The 16,664-nt window shown below is 44.5% G+C and overlaps 2 protein-coding genes across 4 annotated transcripts; one reads left to right on the top strand and one right to left on the bottom strand.

Annotated features, from left to right (window-relative positions):
* Window positions 1-1,647: 1,647 nt before the first annotated feature.
* Window positions 1,648-8,428, top strand: LOC112874997 (inositol-tetrakisphosphate 1-kinase 3-like). Of its 3 annotated transcripts, none has more exons than XM_025938655.1 (11): window positions 1,648-2,054; window positions 3,911-3,992; window positions 4,114-4,146; window positions 4,285-4,405; window positions 5,812-5,865; window positions 6,795-6,902; window positions 7,002-7,178; window positions 7,281-7,336; window positions 7,417-7,501; window positions 7,820-7,897; window positions 8,008-8,428. In XM_025938655.1, exons 1-11 carry the CDS (start codon window positions 1,870-1,872, stop codon window positions 8,112-8,114), a joined length of 1,086 nt encoding a protein of 361 aa, XP_025794440.1. In that variant the 5' UTR covers window positions 1,648-1,869; the 3' UTR covers window positions 8,115-8,428. The 3 variants fall into 3 exon arrangements, with proteins under 3 accessions (XP_025794440.1, XP_025794439.1, XP_025794441.1); XM_025938654.1 differs by having other exon boundaries at window positions 5,773-5,865; XM_025938656.1 differs by lacking the exon at window positions 7,820-7,897 and having other exon boundaries at window positions 5,773-5,865.
* A 432-nt stretch (window positions 8,429-8,860) lies between these two features.
* LOC112876688 (CSC1-like protein RXW8) lies at window positions 8,861-13,978 on the bottom strand. Its single transcript, XM_025940856.1, has 11 exons — window positions 13,897-13,978; window positions 12,815-13,146; window positions 12,478-12,624; window positions 11,836-11,899; window positions 11,533-11,742; window positions 11,001-11,192; window positions 10,549-10,847; window positions 10,189-10,465; window positions 9,782-10,057; window positions 9,457-9,690; window positions 8,861-9,321 (listed from the first exon to the last, which is right to left on the bottom strand). Exons 2-11 carry the CDS (start codon window positions 13,096-13,098, stop codon window positions 9,055-9,057), a joined length of 2,250 nt encoding a protein of 749 aa, XP_025796641.1. The 5' UTR covers window positions 13,099-13,146; window positions 13,897-13,978; the 3' UTR covers window positions 8,861-9,054.
* Between the last annotated feature and the right edge of the window lie 2,686 nt (window positions 13,979-16,664).

Raw genomic sequence — 16,664 nt, 5'->3', positions numbered from 1 at the left:
TTTTCTCTTTTAAAAAAAAAGAGAAGCGGAAAGGAGCCCTTGATAAGGACATGATTTGTTCAGTACATTGTGCAAGGACGACCTGAGTCTTCATCATAGTATCATGATTACGCTAGAGCTAGGCTAATCGACACAGGATTAGTTAAGTGTCACTTGCGGTTTTTAATGGGGCTGCCTCCGGCGACCAGCAGTCCAGCATCAGCAGAGAAAGTGGCCGCCGGACGCCGGCGCCGCGCCGGGCAGGCTGCCGGCCACAACCATCACATAGAAGCGAACTGCTGCTTCAACAAATAAAAATAAATAAATGGTGGAGTCTTACGTGACTCCGTGACCTATGACTATATTCATATCAATTGCGTGACACCCTTTCATGCACCAAGCGTTGCTTAAACCCAGCACTATCTGCCATTCACAATTTCACACATAAACAATAGTCTAATTTTTTTATGCTCGCATGCAAGCCAGTAGGAAACTAGTAATGTTTTGGTCAGGTTTTGTGCAGTGCATTCCAGTGAGGCTGCCCCGGCAAGTTCAGAGTTGTTGGAAGTTTCAGAAAAGCCACGGCAAGTTGATTTTTCTCGCACTAGATTACTCCCTCCGTCCCAATTTACATTCGTTTTAACCATTTTAGATATATATATATATATATATTGCTATTTATATAGATACGTGGTAAAATATATGTATCTACAAAATTTAAAATGAATTTTAATTTGGGATGGAGGTAGTATCGCTCTGTTCCAATTTGCAGGTCGTTTTGGCAAATCTATATTCGTAGATTTTATTATGTATCTAGATATATTTTATGTACAGTAGAACTTATGTATTTTGATTTGCCAAAATGACTTACAATTTGAAACAGAAGGAGTACATTTTAGCTCTTAGTACCCGTACTATCTGACGCATAGTAGTAACGAAATGGGATTGTCTCTACTCGTATTCCGGGTGCTGGTTTCGTCCGAGTCCCACGTAATCCGAGCGTGTCAGTCTTAATCTGCTCTGGATGGAAGCTACCGCGTGGACGCAAAATGGAAGCTATCCAGCTCCGAACGGGCCATCTGCAGCGGCGCTTATTGTTATGCCCAAGCACACCGGTAGTTTTAGCTTTGAGTTGGCTCACAATGCGACGTCGATTTGGGCAGCTAATCATCATTTACTTGCCTTGCTTGCTTGCATCTTGGAAAATGTCCGTGCTGCGGGAAAATCGGTAGCTTTGCTGGGTGCCATTGAATTGCCACACCTGCAACTATTTGTTCACAACTCATGATCCAATGGTTCTAATTTTTTGATGGAAGTTCATCATTGCGGTAATGGTTCACCGTTCATAATTCATGGTTATATTGGTCTTAATTAGATCACCTACATTCTTCTTCTCAACTACAACTTGCGTTCATAATTGGTGTGGCCGGAGGAAGTAGTAGAGTACCTCTCGGAATACAAGTTCCATACGGATTTTGCAATAAAATTTGTTGAGCACCAGAGGAAAAGGGAAAGGAACCAAAAACAAAAACGGAGGAGAAGAGCACAAGGGCGAAACCGTAATCTTGGGTTCCAAGGGTCCCAGAGGCAAAGTTGCTCCCGTCCTCCGCCTACAAATACGCACGCGCCCCACCTCCCCTCCCCTCTCCCCTCTCCTCTCCTCTCTCTCTCTCTCCACTCGCCGCCTCGGCCCGCCCTGCCCGCACACACCACCTGTCCCCGCCCCGCTCCGCTCCGCTCCCGAGGCTTAGGGCTCCGGCCGCGCTCCCTTCCCCTCCCCGCATTCCCGATCTCGCCGCCGCCCGCCTGGCCTAGGCCTCGATCGCCCTCCCCTCTCGCGTTCCGTCCGTGCCGGGTTGTCTCGCCGCAGGTGTGCCTTGCCCCGCCGCGATGGTGTCGGGCGGGTGCGTGGGGGCGGAGGTGGAGGTGGACCCGGAGGCGGCCGCGGCTGCGGCGGCGGCGGAGAGGGACGAGGCGGTGGCTCCGGCGCCCGCGAGGGAGCTCGTGGTGGGGTACGCGCTCACGTCGAAGAAGGCCAAGAGCTTCCTCCAGCCCAAGCTCCGGGGGCTCGCCAGGTACCGCGGGGGATCACGTGCTGCGCCTTTGTTTCGGTAGAGGTGGGGTGAGGGCGGAAAAGTGCGCCGCCCCTGGGATATTTTGGTGGGGCTGGATTGGCGTGCATTGGGGCCGAGCGTTTGGTGTGGCTGCCCTTTGGTGTTGGTTTGATTGAATTGGACGGAATAGAACAGTGAATTTTTCTCTATTCAGTTTTTTCCTAACGATTTTAAGGATCAGTGGAGGAACTTGCCGAGTAGAGCAGGACCTCGTCTTCTATCCTACTCCTTATTAGTACCACCACCTCGTTAATTCATTGACCCCTGTCTCTGTCTTGGTATATTCTGGAGACAGAGATCCCCCGCACCCTGTTTTCTCGTATTTGGCGTGTGGAGATGGCTTTATCGTATCACTATTTCAAAGAGTTAAAGAGTCTACTAGCAAACTCCTGAACTGAAGAAATTGTGAACTTAAACAGTAAGTCAATAAAACGTCGGATAAGGTGGGCACTTTATGTGGAGTTTTGGGGCAGAAGGTGGTGAAAAGTGTTCTTGAGATTGAGAAGTCTGACCGAATCTCTGCTTTGTGATATGATTTGATTTTTCATAGAGGTTCATGCCTTTTTGGTTTTCATGCCAAAGTGGAGGCACTCTAGATGTTCCTTTCCAATTATATTTATTATTATATAATACTCTATAATTTTGGATAATCTTATACTAATTTTTATTCAATTACAATGGAGGGGGCTTCATTTCTAGATTCTAGAATCATCGTCCACAGTGACATATAACAACAAGCTGTGCGGGTGTGGCATTTAATAAAATCTCCATGTTGCTGCTATTTTCTTTTGAGATAAGAAAGCGACATTGGTGCATTCCTTATCGTGTGGTAGTATTATAATCGCTTCTGATAGCAACCGTTTCTTGACTTACCCAGTGATAGCAATCTGTTGAAAGTTTGGTGCACAATGGTTATGTGTATGCTTGACTGCTTCTTTTATCGGTAGATGGGACCAGCTGTTATAGCTAGTGTACGGATCCAGGATGTCATAATATATCATAGATATAAAAGCATAACTTCGTTAGTTCGTTTACTTGATTACTTGTGATCCTATAATGCAATTTCGTTGCCTCTTGAATCATGGGTTACAATCCGTATCCCTGCACGTACATCAATCGGATCAGGACAGGATGTTGAATATGGAAATAATGTAGGTTCCACATGGTATTATTGGAATTCTTTAGTGCCGTGTGATAAGCATGTGATTTACCTTTTATGCTTGTACTGATCCTCATGTTCTCTTAACAACCCCATAGTGTTGGATCTCCAGTCTGTTCAATGATTATATAGCATGCCAGCCTGTCTTTCCTTTTTAAAACGTTTCAGGCAATGCACCAAGTACAAAAAGCATAATCTAGTGGTAAACATGCACATTGGTACAGCACCAGTGCCATGCCATTTCTGAAAAATGACCTTTTCTTTTGTATCATAGCCAAGTGGAAGCTGGTCCTGTCCCATCAGATGCAGGGCTCATATTCCAGCAACAGTTGAGGAGGTTTTTTGTTTGAATGCAAATTGAAACTATCTGCGGGAAGTGATTTTTAATTAAAAAAGAAAAAAAATGTAAATATGCCCATATATGGAGTAGTCACTTTCATGGGAAAAGATACTATAAAAGTTTATACAATCGCCATGCTTAAGGTGCTGCAGAAAGAGGAACATGCTTGTAATTTGTGCTTGCAGATTATTTATATATACCTTGTCGTAGCTGAGAGTTTGCATCTTTACGTTGGTTGCCAATTTTTCTCCTATTTGGCAGCTGTTTCGTACTTATGTCTGGATTATCACTTTCTCATCCTTATAAAACATACTGCAGGAAAAAAGGAATCTTATTTGTCGCTATTGATCACAAACGTCCATTGTCCGATCAAGGTCCATTTGACATTGTTCTTCATAAGGTTAGCCAATATGGATACAGCTATTTATACTCCAAGTCTGGAGAAGTTTGGAACTTTCAGCATTGTTGCTTGGCTAAGATATGTTATTGACAACAATATGTTACTGCTGTACTTTTTACAGTTGACTGGAAAGGGCTGGCAGCAATTGCTGGAGGTGGGTTATCCAAAATTTGTTAAAACCACTTCTAAAGTTTCTGATTAGGAGGCGTGTCTAATACATATATTCAAATTATCTGCTTCTTTATATCTTTTAGTTTTAAAATCTATAAGCTATGTTTCCTCATTTTGACAGGAATATAGGGAAACACACCCAGAAGTTACTGTTCTTGATCCGCCTGGTGCAATAGCTCATTTGCTCGATCGCCAGTCCATGCTTCAAGAAGTTTCTGAATTGGACCTCACAGATCGCTACGGTAATTTCTTTCAATAGTTTTTCAGTTTGTTTGGAAGAAATCCATCAGTTTCATGAGGCAACGCCACATTTTTTTTATTTCTCGTATGTAGCAAGAAATGCTTGCCCTTCAATAAGGAAGTAATAATACAGAAACATGTTTACTCTGAAATAAGGAATATATTTCCGTGCGAGAAGAATATTTTTTACCAGCTTACCACTATTAGACATTTCCTTGCTGTAATGTTCACCTCCAACGTTGATACCATTTAATTTATATTCCATAAGTACAAAAAACAGGGCACTTAGCTTCTCAATGGTGGTTTTATGATAGTGCAAACATTATCTAATCTGGTTGTGCAGTCATTAACTGACATGGCATATGGTTTTAAGTTTTATTGCCACCGAAGCAAAAATTGAGGGCCAAATAGCTCTGGTGGCACTCCTCTCAAACGGGTTTGGGAGGAGTGCTGCCGGAGCTATTTGGCAAAATTGGGCTGTCAGCTTGCAGCAGGGCACAACACTAGTTGAAGGATGATTTTCACCACTATTGATAATTGAGGGATATGGATAAATGGTTTTGCAGTTGAGGTGAAAATTGAACTGACATGTGTTTAGGGGGTAGATAGGAGGATACACTCAATCACTGTTTAGATTGCTTCCATTTATATATTTCAGCTATACTAACATAAAATGCTTCAAACCTGATACTGCTCTGGAATTTCTAAAATATATCCTGATGTTGACAGCCTGTATTTCAAGAAGGTGATGTAACTTAGTTGAAACAAGGGAATGATACATTATGTTTATGCACCAATTAAATATAGACTACAATTTTTCTTGCTTGTATAACTATGTTGCCTGAACTTTCGATTATTATAAACATGAGGAAACTTAAGTTTTTTTTCCCAAGGAATAGTTTTTATTTATGGATACTCCATATCCATGTATAGTTAGCAGATGAATATATGAAGTCACCCCATTGCTTTACTTTTACTAGTTTACAACAAAATTAGAGTCAATATCAAGGGATTCAGCATGCTGTGTCTTGTACATGTTAAGCCAATATTCAGCTCTACTAGCATCCTTTGAGTCGGTATCAAGGGGTTCAGCATGCTGTTTCTTATACATGTTAAGCCAATATCCAGCTCTAGTTCAGCATCCTTTGAGTGGAACTAGGCACTGTAATATTTTTTTCGATTTTACATGTGGCAGTAAAGGAGTTTGCATCACCGTTTTAATGTTTCGTTATTTGTTAATCTATGTTGGTTACTACATCTCAACTTTCCTTCACTGTTTTAGGAAGATGGATAGGATCATATCGATAGATGGTTCTTAGAACCTTTCTAAAGGCTGATTTCATCATTATGGTGCAGTTGTCTTTTGCAGGTAAAGTACGTGTTCCTAAGCAGCTATTTGTTAATACAGATGCCTTGTCAATACCAGCTGCAGTTACTACGGCTGGGCTCTCCCTTCCATTAGGTAAGCCTGCTCCTTAGCTGTTCGTGATACATTGTTTTACTTGTCTTCTTAGTGGTCAGCGCTTTTGTCTAAGTTGTATCTGCCAAAACATTCCACAATATAAGATTTTCACTCCAGGTATATATGTTTGATTTTATGCTTTTAAACAAAAGAGTTTACTTTGCAATGATCAAGAGAAAGGTAAAAAGAAAAGCTTAAGAAAGAAAACATTGCTCCCTGCAGTCACAAATAAGTGTTGTTTCGTACTTCATTATGATCTCAAAAACATAACATTGGCCACTGATTTTTAATGTATGTATGTAAAGCTAAGGAAATTGTAATACCGTGAAAGTATTCTTTGGGGGGCTACAATTATTTATATTATTTTTTGCATTCTGATCTTATATTAATAGATATATTGTTAGTCAAATGTAAAATACTTTAGCGCGCATTAGAAAGTGATTCTTATTTCTACTGGGTGGGGGTGGGGGGGAGGGGACATTATGGCCTTGCCTGCAAAAAATGTATCGTGCTAAATGCCTTGTACGTAGCCATGGATCATTCTTTCTGGAAATTAGTGACATGGTCCCTCACCCTTTATCTGAAGTCACTAAATGACTATAGGAAGCCTGACTTGTAACTATCAGAGCAGGTGTGCAACTGTCTTATCTTCCGAAATCATCACCTTTGGTTCTTCATTTCATATATTAGATTAGATAACTTCTACCGACATCCTACAAAACTATTAGCTCATTCATTTAGCTGTTATAATGGTTGTTAAATATCGTTAAAAGGCAGCTTGCAGTATATTTTATTCAGATAAATGGCAACAGTAATTGTTTTTGATATATTTGGAGTGACCTTTAAGTGACTGCAGTCATTAGTCATTGGCATGGCTGAATTCTGTGTTGATGCTTCCATATCCTAGCTTTAACCTTGTTACTTTGCAGTGGCGAAACCCTTGGTGGCAAAATCTCATGAGCTCTCTCTTGCTTATGATCCAACTTCATTGACCAAGCTTGAGCCCCCCTTGGTTCTTCAGGAGTTTGTTAACCATGGTACATTCATTGAGTTGTGCATGTTCTTTCTTTTGAATGTTCTGCAGTTCCATATTTTGAAAAATAATAACCTTTTATTTTGGTTTTTGTCATTTATAGGTGGCGTCATGTTTAAGGTCTACATTGTAGGGGATGCAATAAGGGTTGTGCGTCGGTTTTCACTTCCTAATGTTGATGAAGGTGATCTATCAAATAATGCTGGGGTGTTTCGGTTTCCACGGGTCTCTTGTGCTGCAGCCAGTGCAGATGATGCAGATCTTGACCCTTGTGTTGCTGGTACGCGTGCCTGTCCTGTTCTTGGTCCTTGAAGTAAAGGATATTGTTCCATTTTGGTATTAGGAAACATTATTGACAATTGATTCAAACATATCCCATCAGAACTTCCTCCAAGACCGTTGCTCGAGATATTGGCACGAGAGCTGCGCCGACGACTGGTACCAATGATTCATGCCCCCTCTTTCCTGTTTCTTTGCAAGTTATTCCCACAGTGATCATCCTTCCACCTGACTGACAGGGTCTTAGATTGTTCAACATCGATATGATCAGAGAGCATGGAACAAGAGATCGGTTTTATGTTATAGACATGAACTATTTCCCTGGTATGTGATCTGACGTTCGGACTTATCTTGAGCATCTCGGGCTTATCCTTGTTTTGTTAATCTAAGCTAACTTCTTCCTGTATGCGTTGTAACATTATTGCTTGAAGAATCTCACTAATGGTCAATTGTCACATCTTATTTTGGTAGCTTAAAATCTTTATATTAATTCAGATAGTAATCCTCTGATACTCATGTGAAATACTGAAAAGAGGTAGTTCCACTCCCGCATCTCCTTTTATCAGCTCAACATAGCTATTAACACAAAACGATATATGATACTTTTGCTTGTGACATCTGTGCCATGTATCGTTTGCAAAGCTTTTAGAAACAGTTTGGAGTTCAAAGACTGGCTAGAACTCGGCACATTGAAGTTATGCCTGCTCAGCATGTATTCTTGTGGGTAGATTCCTCGATTTTACAAGCAATTAGCCTAAGCCACAACTTGTTGTTTCCTTTTCTACTTAACACAGTTCTTCTAACTAATGGAGGGACAACTTTGCACGCAGGGTATGGCAAAATGCCTGGGTACGAGCATGTGTTCACCGACTTTCTGCTGAGTCTTTCCCAGAAAGAGTACAAGCGTCGACCAAGCTATAGCTCAGGCGAATGGTGAATGCGGAAGAAGCTGTTTGCCGGGTCCCAGTGATGATATGTCTAGCATCCGCAGTGCGTGCGTACAGATGTGCTTCCTCCATCTATGGGAGATGAGATGATGGGGGTAGTAGAGTTGGGCATCAGTAGTCGCGATAAGAGCAGCGAGGACTGTTGTCAGGCTGTAATTAACTTGTTGCTTCACATTTGCTAACTGTTTATGTCCTAGAATAATTTTGTTTCGCTCAGGCTCAGTGAAATGGCTGATGAAGTAGAGCTACTTGTAAAACTCGCGGCTTGAATCTGGAAAATAAACGTGGGTAATCTGCATGAACTGCTAACATTTCACAGCTCGTGCCACGTGGTAGTTAAATTTGGGTCGCGGCCTGGCCGTGCATCAGCAGAGCTGCGGCGCCTGCCGACGCAGCGGCCAGCAGTTGTGCTGGTGTAGCGTATTGCCGGCGCGCAGCGCGGAGGCCGCCTTGCAATGGCAACGAACGCGGCGGCGCTGCGGTCGCCGGGTGACACGCTCCAATCATTGGGCCGGAGCGCCACGGCCCCGAGCCTCGCCAGAATGCCAGCCAGGTCGTTGCGCGGGACTGAACCGGCCGGCGGTGGCGTGCGGCGGGGCACAGCGGTGAAACGCAACGAACCGCGGGGCGCGGCCGGGCGGCTGAGCCGGAGTGACCTGTGTGCCCGCGGCGCGTGCCGGGGAAGGCGTTGCGACGCGAGCTGACGGGATTCTTCTTCTGGTTAATGTACGTGGATATATTTCAGCTGCAAATATTTGCTCTCGAGTCTTCTGTTACATAACCTGTCAGGTGCTTACGTCACATATACGGCAGGGGAAACACGGGAGCCACTCCTAGTCTGCACAGCCAGCTCCCTCACGGAGACCCCAGTGGCAGTAGCGTCTACGTTCGCCGCCGGGTCACCAACCAAACCATCTAACACCTATGAGGCTACACGCAGTGCGCCTTGCCTGCCGCCTCCTCGATGCTGTGCTCGTGGGCCTCGGACACCTCCTGCACGGTGTCACAGAGCTCCTGGCTGGACTCGGACGCCTCCTGCGCGGGGTCCTCCAGGATGAGCTCGATGGGCACCTGCCCGCCGCTCCGGGAGGAGCCCTCCGCCCCCGGCGGCGTCTGGCTGTACGCGTCCTGCAGGTGCTGGTGGATCTCCTGCATCCGCCCCGACTGCTCGTCGTCCCTGTCCAGCTCGATCACGTCCTGCCGCGCGACACAGAAGCGAAGAGGCCAGGGGAGCTCTGAGAGACGGCGTCCATGGCGGCGGAGCGATGATAGATAGATAGAGCCACGGCCGGGGTCGCCCGACGGCGGCGACGGGGTCCTTTGCTCAATTACCTGGGCGGAGTAGGCCTCGAAGATGCGGGAGAAGCGGTGGCGACAGTACTCGTTGAAGAGGATCGTGGCGACGAGGAGCAGGATGGTGAAGCCCGTCGCCACCGGGGAGTGCTTGATGGTGAAGACGCCCAGCGCGATCACCTGCATCAGGACCAGCGAGAACACGATGGTGTTGTGCATGATGGGCCACAGCTTCCCTCCCATCTCGTACTTCGGGTAGTACACGTTCAGGATCTGCGCAGCAAAATTCAAGGTCAATGGTATGGTAAAACAAGAGAATTCGAACCTATAGAGAGAAATAAGAACAATTTAGCAATGCGCTCACCTGATTCCGATACACCAAGTAGCCGAGGCAGAAGTACACGAGCAAGAAGGGCAGGATGAGGGGCGCCATGATCGCAAACGTGAAGCCAAGCAGGATGAACAGGAGGACTTTGGGCACTTCAGTGTGGTACGGGAAAGAGTAGACATATTCCGTGTTCTGGTGGCAGCAGAAGATGCATTTGCTGAAGAAGTTGTACACCAGGTTGTACACTTGCAATATCTCCGAGCACAGGCTTGCCCAGCCAGAGGTGAGGACGTACGTGATGAAAAAGGTTGCCTGCAGAAAGAACCACCCGTCCGTCAGAGATCAAGGGTCAGTTCTAGACAAGCATGACCAGGAGGATGCCACCAGAGTTTCTAGTATAAAATGAAGATGCCCTCAATTTAGTGGTAAACAAGCATCATCACCTGCTTTGGCACCAGTTCAGCTAGCATAGTTGGCATATCCTTTGGTCTGGTGAAGACGTTGAGCTGATTGAGTACGGATCCTGACAGGACATTTACAAAGAAGACATTCCAGACGGTAAAGAACAGAATCTTTAAGCAAGCGCTCCTTTTCCTTCCGCTGCGAGAGATCGACCCTTCTATCGAAGAGAAGAGCATCATCAGTGGAGGGACGGTGTACAAGGAGAGCAACAGGACAACGCTAGGAAGGTATCCCGTTACAACTCTGGCGAAGAAGGACCTATAAGCAAGAAAATCATGCAGGATCTTAGTCACTGTAAACCTCAAATTTGAACAGCAGCTAACGGTGGCTTCTGGACTTACTTGTTTAGGAGACCTCTCAAGTTTGGGAACATCTTTTTGAGCTGCTCGAGTTGCATCATACTTTGGACAAATGCGACAGGGATAATGAACACGAACATGAAAACAACACTAGCTGCAAGTGTCGCTAATTTCCGGAGCCAGATCTGTTTGTAGGGGATCCAAAGATTTGACCAATATACATCGCGTGGCTCAGGAGCCAAATCTGTTACCCATAACATAGGATTTGATGATTGAAGTACTCGAGAAGCGACGACAGCTGCATAGCGAGTCTTGAAGAATACTAAGGCACCTGGACAGTTCTGTTCAGTAACAAAACAGACTTCATACTGATGCACAGAAATCATAATTGTGATGATTTCCTATATGACATGCTGAGACAATGACAAGATCATGTGACATTGCTGGTGGAAAGATGCAATTTTATTATATTGGATTACAAGATAGAAGAAAACCTTTTGAGCATCCACTACTTCCGGATTCGTGAGGTCTGCCTTCTTGGCCTCAATGAACTTATTGCGGTAAATTTGAAATGAAGAAGCTCTTACTCCACAAACACCACATCTGGACATGCTGGATTTTCCATTCCGCTCAGATACAGAAAGTCTTACCCTCACAAATTTCCTATAAGCCCTCTCTGCTCTATCCTACAGAATGAAACTAACAGTTCTGAGTAAAATAATCCCAATATAGGTTATGCTGCTTAAGCAAAGATATATAACGTGAATACGAACTACAAGTTTAACATGGTTCGTTGGCATCCTACAGGAGGCTAAAAATTTAACGAAAGAATAGAAGTTACGCAGTTAACTAAATCTGAAGTACTCCCGCCATTTTTACCTTGTCCTAAATGTCATATATTTAATTTTCTGAAGAAACGAATATCATAAAGGCTTCCCGTTCTCTCCTTATCTTTTACACAGTATATTTTGTTAGAAAAAATGATTTCCAATAATATTAATCTTTGCGACTGAAATGAATTCTTACCACAAATCTCTGAAAATGTCCTTTCCGAAGGATCATTTGATGTGACAAGTAACTTGATCCATGATAGTTAACAAAGAAATTTCTGATTGTATCGTCGAGCAGTTCATTGTCTGACTTTGGAATTGAACGGACAAGCACAGTGAAATGGCCAGGATTTGGTGATGATCCAGTAATATGTGCTAATCTCTTCCTCGAAATATACTTATACTCCTGTAACATGATGACTTAAAGTCGGCTGCACTAATGTTTGTAACTCAGAGGAACATTAAGGTAAAACCATTAGGACAAGAGCATAGGTCATACATTGAAAAGAAGAATACAAGCCGAAATTGTGATGATATATAAAGCAATGCAATGCACCCAAAGCCTGCACAAAGAACCAGAACTCTCATCAAAATGATCGTATGGCAGAATTGGATGAAATGTATAATATCTCACAACAATAAGCAATAGAAATATCATTAGTTTACTATGATGAATGTATTAATGAATTCTATGTACGATAATTGCAACTTGAAATTTAGTTGCTCATCCAATTTACTAGAGTTGTTAAAGTTTTACTTCAGCAATACAACATATAATATAATACTCCCAATAGCTTGAAAATAACACAAAGTTTTACACCATGAAAAAGGAAACTAAGAAACCATGAAAACACAACATACTGGTGGAATGGAAAATAGATAGTATGGTGGGGCCCAAAGAAGAAAAAATAAAATATGAGGGTCAAATATTGTTCATTCTTCAGCCAAGGCCAGGGACCGTGGTTGATTTTTCTTTTTCTTCTCTTCTTGCAAAGATCGGGTAACTTGTCAAGTCTTTTCATCCCTTATATTTGATGCAGTTAAGTAATATTTCATATTTATTTAACCTTATGTTACCATCTTAAAGACAATATACCAAAAGTGCACTATACAGTAAATGGAATGAAGATGCTGAGCTTACTTTTGAGATTCTTCTATGATATTGGCTATAGTAAAAACATTCAGCGGCTCTGTCGGAATATGATCGTGAGTGATCTCTTTCCCATGATAATTAACAGGGAGCACTCCGAATACACAAACAAGAGAAGTAATTGAGAAGATCCGAATGCTGCATAACAAGTAACATACTGTTGTAAGTCACCGATAGAAACAAGGATCAAGATGACAAGAGATATCCATGTATTGAAATCGTTTAATGCATTTATGAATTTCCATTCGAGTGATTTAAACCATAAGAGTAGCACTCAAATGGTTATGCGTGTAGCAGTGCTCAGTATATTAATACTGAAGAGGAAAACCTGAAAATGAAGAGGCGGAGGAACACAACAGAGTCCAGACCAGCAACTTGACGAATCTCTTCTTCGGTACACCAGTATGCCTTTACAATCCAACCAGCAGTAGGCAGTAACCTTTCAAATGAGAAGTAATCGTCCTGCTTCTGGAACTTTTCTTCAGCAAGACGCCTCCCAAAGTATACGCTGAAGTTGTGAGGCTGCTTCCTCAGCACAGAATAGAGGGACAAGAACAGGATGCAGACAGCGATATTTATCCCCGCCGAAGTCAAAAGGGCAGAAAATTCCATCCCCCGCCTCTACCAGTTTGGAATCCTGACCATCTACCCATGAAAGAACTGCAAATTCAGAAGATCAGATCCTCCAGGCATGCTGTTATGAACAGTTCTATCATGCAATGCCATCGACACTTCCCCGAGAAACAAATTAAAAAAACTTCTGATGCTAGAGACTGAATTAGACATTTTACTATCGTTCAACAGAAGATCATTTGATTTGACTGTGCTAACGATTAGACTAGGCGTCTTAATGGTCAATTGGTTGCATGTAGCGAAAGCGCTCCTCCTCCAAGGCAACACAGAAATTGCAATCCCTCGATCAGCCCTGATCTGAAGGCTTACCAATTTTCATTTTTTTGAAGGGGAAAAATCAGCTGCCAAATTCTTAGAAAATGTGGCAGCTGAACTAAAAATAAAGAAAAAAAAATCTTAATCATTTCCCTCGTGTCTGATTTGGATCGGTAATTAACAGCTGAAATGCGCAGAAAATCAACCAAATCCATGTTTTGATACGTGAACAAACAAAATGAGGAACAAATTCTCAAACTGGACGGGAGGAACCTAGCCAGATCGGCCGGGCGGCGAAATATCGATTGGCGGACAACAACGAATGCCCAGCCTCCACCGCAAACGCCAGCCGTTTCTCTGCACACCCCCCTACACATTGCTGGAGACAATGCCATGGCGCGACCCGGCCTGCCCGCTCCCGCTGCGGCATTGCGATTTCGCACACGATGAACACCGGGGCTAGCGTGACGGTACCGACCGCGGCGTTGCGGGGCGGCGGGGTAGGATCGGGCGAGTGGGTACCTCGGGAATCGCTGGTCGCGCGGCGGGAGGTGGCGAGGCGACGGCCGGCCCGGTGAGTCGCCGGCGCTGGCCCCGGCCGAGGTGTGCGGCGACTGCGGAGGAGAGGCGCGAGAGCTGGCGGGCGTGGGCGCGGTTTCCTTGCCGAGACAACCGTTCGCCCAAAATGCCCAATCGCCTGCGTCGTGGAGCTTGCATGCGGCCGCGTAAGGCGTTGGCCACAGGGGGCTCGTTTTTTTTTTCCCGGAGAGGATGGCGGCGACAAGTGGCGCTTTTTCTTTTTTATTTTCTTTTTTGCCCTGGAGACGAAGGCGCCGGGGCCAAACAACTTTCTAGACCATGGGCCGGAACGAGGACACTAGATGGGCCGGCCAGCCGGAAGCAGAAGAAGCTCCGCGGGCTTGGCCAAGCCTGAAGTCCTTTCTGGGCCCAGCAGCCTTGTCTCAACATCTCAAAGAGATAAAAGAGCCGGCCCAGTCAACAAGCAAGTGCCGTGAGCTTTCCACGTGACGTTTGGACTCTCCGGACAGCGACCAAACAGAAGCACTCTCCATTTCCTTCCTAAGAGTCCGTTTGGCTGGTTTCAGCTGGCGCCGGAGCCGGAGTAACCACAATTAGTGGTTCTACCGGCTGCATGTGGTTTTATAAGAGGGAAGAGAAAATATATTTCAGTGAACCGTATGTAAATAAAATAGTACTCTGCAGTATAGCTGGAGCCGGCTGAAGCCCATCCAAACGGGCTCTAACTCTAATCCCAGCTTGGGAGTTGACCATGTTCAGTTTGATTGAGCTCGTCGTGTCGTCTTTATCTGGAACCCTACCTTCTCCATTCCGGCAGCTAAGTTTGATCAATGGCCACGGTCGCTCTCAGAGATGCGGGCGCGTCACCGTTCGTCACCACGCGGAGCCATGTAACCTATCCAGGATATGGCCGTGACGCGGTTTTCGCGTGGGCACCCATCCAATCCAATCCAATCCTATATCCTCCGGTAATTCGAATTCCCTCCTACCACATAGCAGAGCAAAAGTCTGACCACCCCACCCGTGCCACACACGTGGCCGCCTGCCCAGGCCGTGTACGGTCGTCAATTTTTTTTTCTAAAAAAAAGGTCGGTCATCAGTCCAGTTTACCACCAGCCGCCATGCGATGGAAAATGGATCAACCAAAGAAAAGGAAAAGAAACGAGCCCGAACCGTGTGTGCTCAGGTCAACCAGGCCACGTCACGCGGTTGACCAGCAACTGCCACCGCATCGCTGCTCCACTTGCCTCCCCGTCGTCGATCATTCTGTGGGTCGTACTGCAAAGGGTGTAAAAGCAGCTAGAGCCAGGCCATAAACGTATGAGGTCATCGTATCTTCTTTCGTGTGTGTGTTTTTCCTTCAAAAAATAATAAAAAAGAGTTTCATCTTTTTTTTTCTCACGATATACGTCCTTCTTGATGGCAGGCATGTCCTACTGATCGCAGCTCTGAAATTAGCAGCACCTCACGGTTTTTTACTTTTTAGGACGGAGGCACAGCAGTCGATCAGGTGAGGCCTACCGTCCTACCCCCGTATGTGAGCGTGTACCGGCACCACCTCGCTGCGAGTGCAACGCCATCGGACCCGACGCGAGAGCATGTGTTGGCGGCAGGCCGGCCGGCCGGCAGAGGCTGCGAGGAGGGTCAATGGGGGTTGCACCCGACGTTGAGCCCGTGCGCCGCACGACCCAGACCCACCTTGGGCTTGGGGACACGGGGACTGCTCCTCCGATCCCCTTTTCCGTTTCTAGGACCGGCGCCGAAAAGAGCTAGCTCATGGGCACAAAGGCTCTGGCTCTCAAAGTTGTCGCGTATCAGTGAGGCCACAGGCCTTTCCGTGACACTTGCTTAGCTGCTAAGCACGATAAAAACTCCCATTTCGAGTGAGCAAGGGAAAAATAGGTGTTTCCCTTTGCCTCTTGCGGTAAAAACGTATACTTGCGTGGATAGTTTGTGCGTAGCTTCCCCCCCGCGTTTGTTTAGTTTCACATTCTGCTTCCTTTCATCTCAAACATAAGTCTATTTAGAGTTGCTTGAAGTGAAAAATTTTAAGAGTTGTTATTGGTCGTATTTTTTTTTCTATATTTGACCATCATTATCTAAAATTTCAGATAGATTAACAAACGCAATATTCAAACGGAAAATCATTAATAATATAGTATAATTTATGTTCTCAGATAGTGTATTTTTGTTAAGGAAGCATTTGGAAAAGAGCTCATTGAAGACCATGCATGTGGAAAACCTAATAGAGTTATATCTATGATCAAATGAAACCGTTACTCATCTTTCTCTAAGTAACAGGATATCATAGGAATTTCACATTTTATTTAGGCACAAATGGTGTTTACTTCCTCTAACTTCGTATATTAGGACGTCGACACAATCATATAAACTTTTGACCAACAACACAATAGATCTATTCATATATCACTCAAGATAATAGGAATTATATATTATAAAAGTATATTTCATGGTTAATTCATCAACATTGATTTTATATCACCAATCTGTATTCCCTTCTCGATGTGGAAGTTAGGAGACTTTAGGACAATTCTAAAAGAGTTTATATTTGGTATAAAAGTAGTAATAATAAGGTGTGAGACCTTGTAGTATTATTTCACAGTTAAGCCGTGCATTCTGATTTAGTAATTTCTCTCGCTACCTTGCTCTACACTTGGCCCAAAAATTTTATGACCAAGATTAACCCCCATCTCACACTTGGCCCAAAAATACCTATAAATTTGCAAAAG

This window comes from Panicum hallii, chromosome 9, assembly GCF_002211085.1.
Source record: "Panicum hallii strain FIL2 chromosome 9, PHallii_v3.1, whole genome shotgun sequence".
Lineage (NCBI taxonomy): Eukaryota > Viridiplantae > Streptophyta > Magnoliopsida > Poales > Poaceae > Panicum > Panicum hallii.
This window is presented reverse-complemented; position numbering and strand designations above follow the sequence as displayed.